Raw genomic sequence first — 2,741 nt, forward strand, 5'->3', positions numbered from 1 at the left:
CCCTACTCCTCCATGCTCCTCTCGGGATCTTGGTCATGTGTGCATGTTTAAGCCACTGGGTCTGGGACTCAAACCACAGTCGACTACATGGAAGTTCAGCCACATAGCCATTACGCCAACTGCCAATATTGTGAGTTTTTTAATGGCATAATTAACCCTTGATTATACTCATGTTGTAATCAGGTAAAGCTCTGCACCAACCTAGGTGAGCGCGTATTGTGTGTGCACACGAGTGCACACAGGTGTAAGCTAGACGCTAACAGAGCAGCAGAATGAAGGACCTGGGCAGGGTTAGGGCATGAAGCTCAATGTCTAACGGAATTAAACACCTTCCTATTTTCCCTTTTTTACTGTTGAGAAATAGCAGCAACTTACATATAGGAGACAGGACTTCCAAAATAAGTCTAGAAATAAGAGGAAAATGTTTCTCCCCCCCCCCATTTCAATATAATCTGTAAATGGCATCCTTTAAAAACTTAAGAGTATCTGGGCTGACCACAGCCCAAGCACCGACTGCTTCTCTATCCTGAATTGTTGCGCTCAGTAATAAAACCTGAGTTAGCTGCGATAAGGTGGACTCAGTGAACCGATCCTTTCTCATTTGCAGGTAGCACTTCTGGTTGCGAATGAATTTTGGGAACAAGGAGACCTGGAGAGAACAGTGCTGCAGCAACAGCCGATTGTAAAGACCTGACATGCAGATGCATTGCTTGTTGAAAATTACTGGTACAGTCTCTTTTGCTCACTAAATCTTAGAAAATGATCTTTACAAGATTTCTTTCTCTTTCTAGCCTATGATGGACAGAAATAAAAGAGATGAACTACCTAAACTTCAAGTTGGATTTATTGATTTTGTTTGTACTTTTGTATATAAGGTAAGTCAATGAATCATTTGAATGAAAGACATAATCACTTGGGTGAGAATTTTTTCTTTCTTTTGGAGAGGTTTCTGCTATCGGGCGTGTGCGCTTGCCAGAAAGACAGAGAGACAGAGAGGGACAGAAAGCGAGAAATCAACCCCCGGGGGGATGGCCATGCCGCAATCCCTTCCCCTCCATTCTCCTCTTGGGATCTTGGGCACGCACGCACACGCACCCGGTGTGAGTTTAAGTCACCCGGTCCAGGACTCGAACCACGGTCAACTACATGGGAGTCCCACAGTGTAGCCATTACACCAACTGCTAATTGTAACCAAACTTCTAATTGTAACCAAAATAAGTCATCCAAATGGAAAACCATTAGGGTGCTGTCTAAGTTTACCCTCATCTCATTCAGTGGTGGAATGGAAGCCTTTGCCAGCCTCAAAGTCCCTGAGCTAAGCTCACCCCTGCCCCCCTGAGCATCCTAGCAATTCTTTATGGCTCTTTCTTGGCCTAAGAAAAAAACCTGACAATCAACTACGTAATTTAAGTAGTTTTTGATATACCATTTCTCTAGGAGTTCTCACGGTTTCACAAAGAAATCACACCTATGCTGAGTGGTCTCCAGAATAACAGAGTGGAATGGAAATCGCTAGCTGATGAGTACGATGAGAAGATGAAGAAAATTGAAGAGGAGATGAAAAAGCAGGAAGAAGGGAATGCGGCTGAAAAAGGTAAGATGGCACCTGCCCTGGGTAAAGTGGCCAGAGGTTGGGCTGCGCTTCCCATCATGTGACAAAGGCAGGGAAAGTAAATGCAAACAGGAAACCTGCTTTACTGGGGCAGACTAATTCCCCCATGCCAGGTATCTGATGGTAACTCCAGGTAGAACTGACTGGTCCAGTTGAACTAGAGGTCGGAGCCAGGTTTCTTCATCCTTCCAGATGGTGGCTCCTTAGGCAACACTGGAGAACCCTAGGTTTTGGGGAATAATATGAAAACTATAGGATCGGGGAGGGGTGAAAAAGCAGTTTTGGTCCTGATTATTATGCACTAGCTGACTTTGGGCAACTTGCTTGACTTCAGCTTAATATTCTTTTTCTAATGAGAAGGTTTTACAGATGCAGATCACCCAGTGTGTAAGATAAAGCTGGTCAACTGAATGGGGTGACTTGGAGTATACTCCAGAACTTTTCTGCCCCCACGTATTGCCACAGGCTATGATGTTTTCCTAAAGTCACTCTATCAGGTTTAACATCATTTGCAAAAAGCCTCTGTTAAACTGCTTAAGATCAACTATTAGTTCATCATATGACCCAAATGTCATCTTGAAAGTAGAGTACTAGTTCTTGGCTATGTAAAGAATTCTTATTAACAAAGAGATCATCTCTATGTGGAAAAGCCTTGAGAGCAAAGACCTTCTTTTTAAGTGGTTCCACTGTGTTTAGTGGAATTTTAAACAATTTATAGAGGGAGAAGGTATTTAAGTTAAGGATGTCCTTTAGCAGATTAAAAATGGGTTTCTGACTCCTTGCTATCTATTCACTTGTGAATTTACTGGGTTTCTATTCTGCACAAGACCTGGAGTTAGGCAGGCCCTGGGGAAAGATGGGGCCCTTATCTTGAAGAGGTTACCAGCTGGTCAGGGACTAGAAAAGCAATCCACGCACAGATGATGCCTGTGAGTCAGAGAAAGCAGGTGTGTGCTGGGGTCAGGGGAAGGCTTTCCTGAAGCAGCTTACACTAACGTCTCAAGACGGTAAGCTTGGGCTGACGGGGGATGGGGGGGCTGAAAAACTACTTACTTATCTTAGAAAGTAAGCTACATTTCTAAACGCCAACTGTAATACAGTGTTAAACTGCTTCAAAAACTTGAAGTTG

At 43.6% G+C, this 2,741-nt stretch overlaps 1 protein-coding gene across 1 annotated transcript in view; it reads left to right on the plus strand.

Annotated features, from left to right (window-relative positions):
- The window catches only part of PDE6C (phosphodiesterase 6C), a 59,263-nt gene that overhangs the window by 54,677 nt on the left and 1,845 nt on the right, over positions 1–2,741 (plus strand). Inside the window, exons 19-21 of the mRNA XM_027771498.1 lie at positions 608–682; positions 792–875; positions 1,438–1,594. Coding sequence (XP_027627299.1) covers positions 608–682; positions 792–875; positions 1,438–1,594 — 316 coding nt within the window. The remainder of the gene's footprint in view (positions 1–607; positions 683–791; positions 876–1,437; positions 1,595–2,741) is intronic.

Source organism: Tupaia chinensis, unplaced genomic scaffold (genome assembly GCF_000334495.1).
Source record: "Tupaia chinensis unplaced genomic scaffold, TupChi_1.0 Scaffold000217_1, whole genome shotgun sequence".
In the NCBI taxonomy this organism is placed as follows: domain Eukaryota; kingdom Metazoa; phylum Chordata; class Mammalia; order Scandentia; family Tupaiidae; genus Tupaia; species Tupaia belangeri.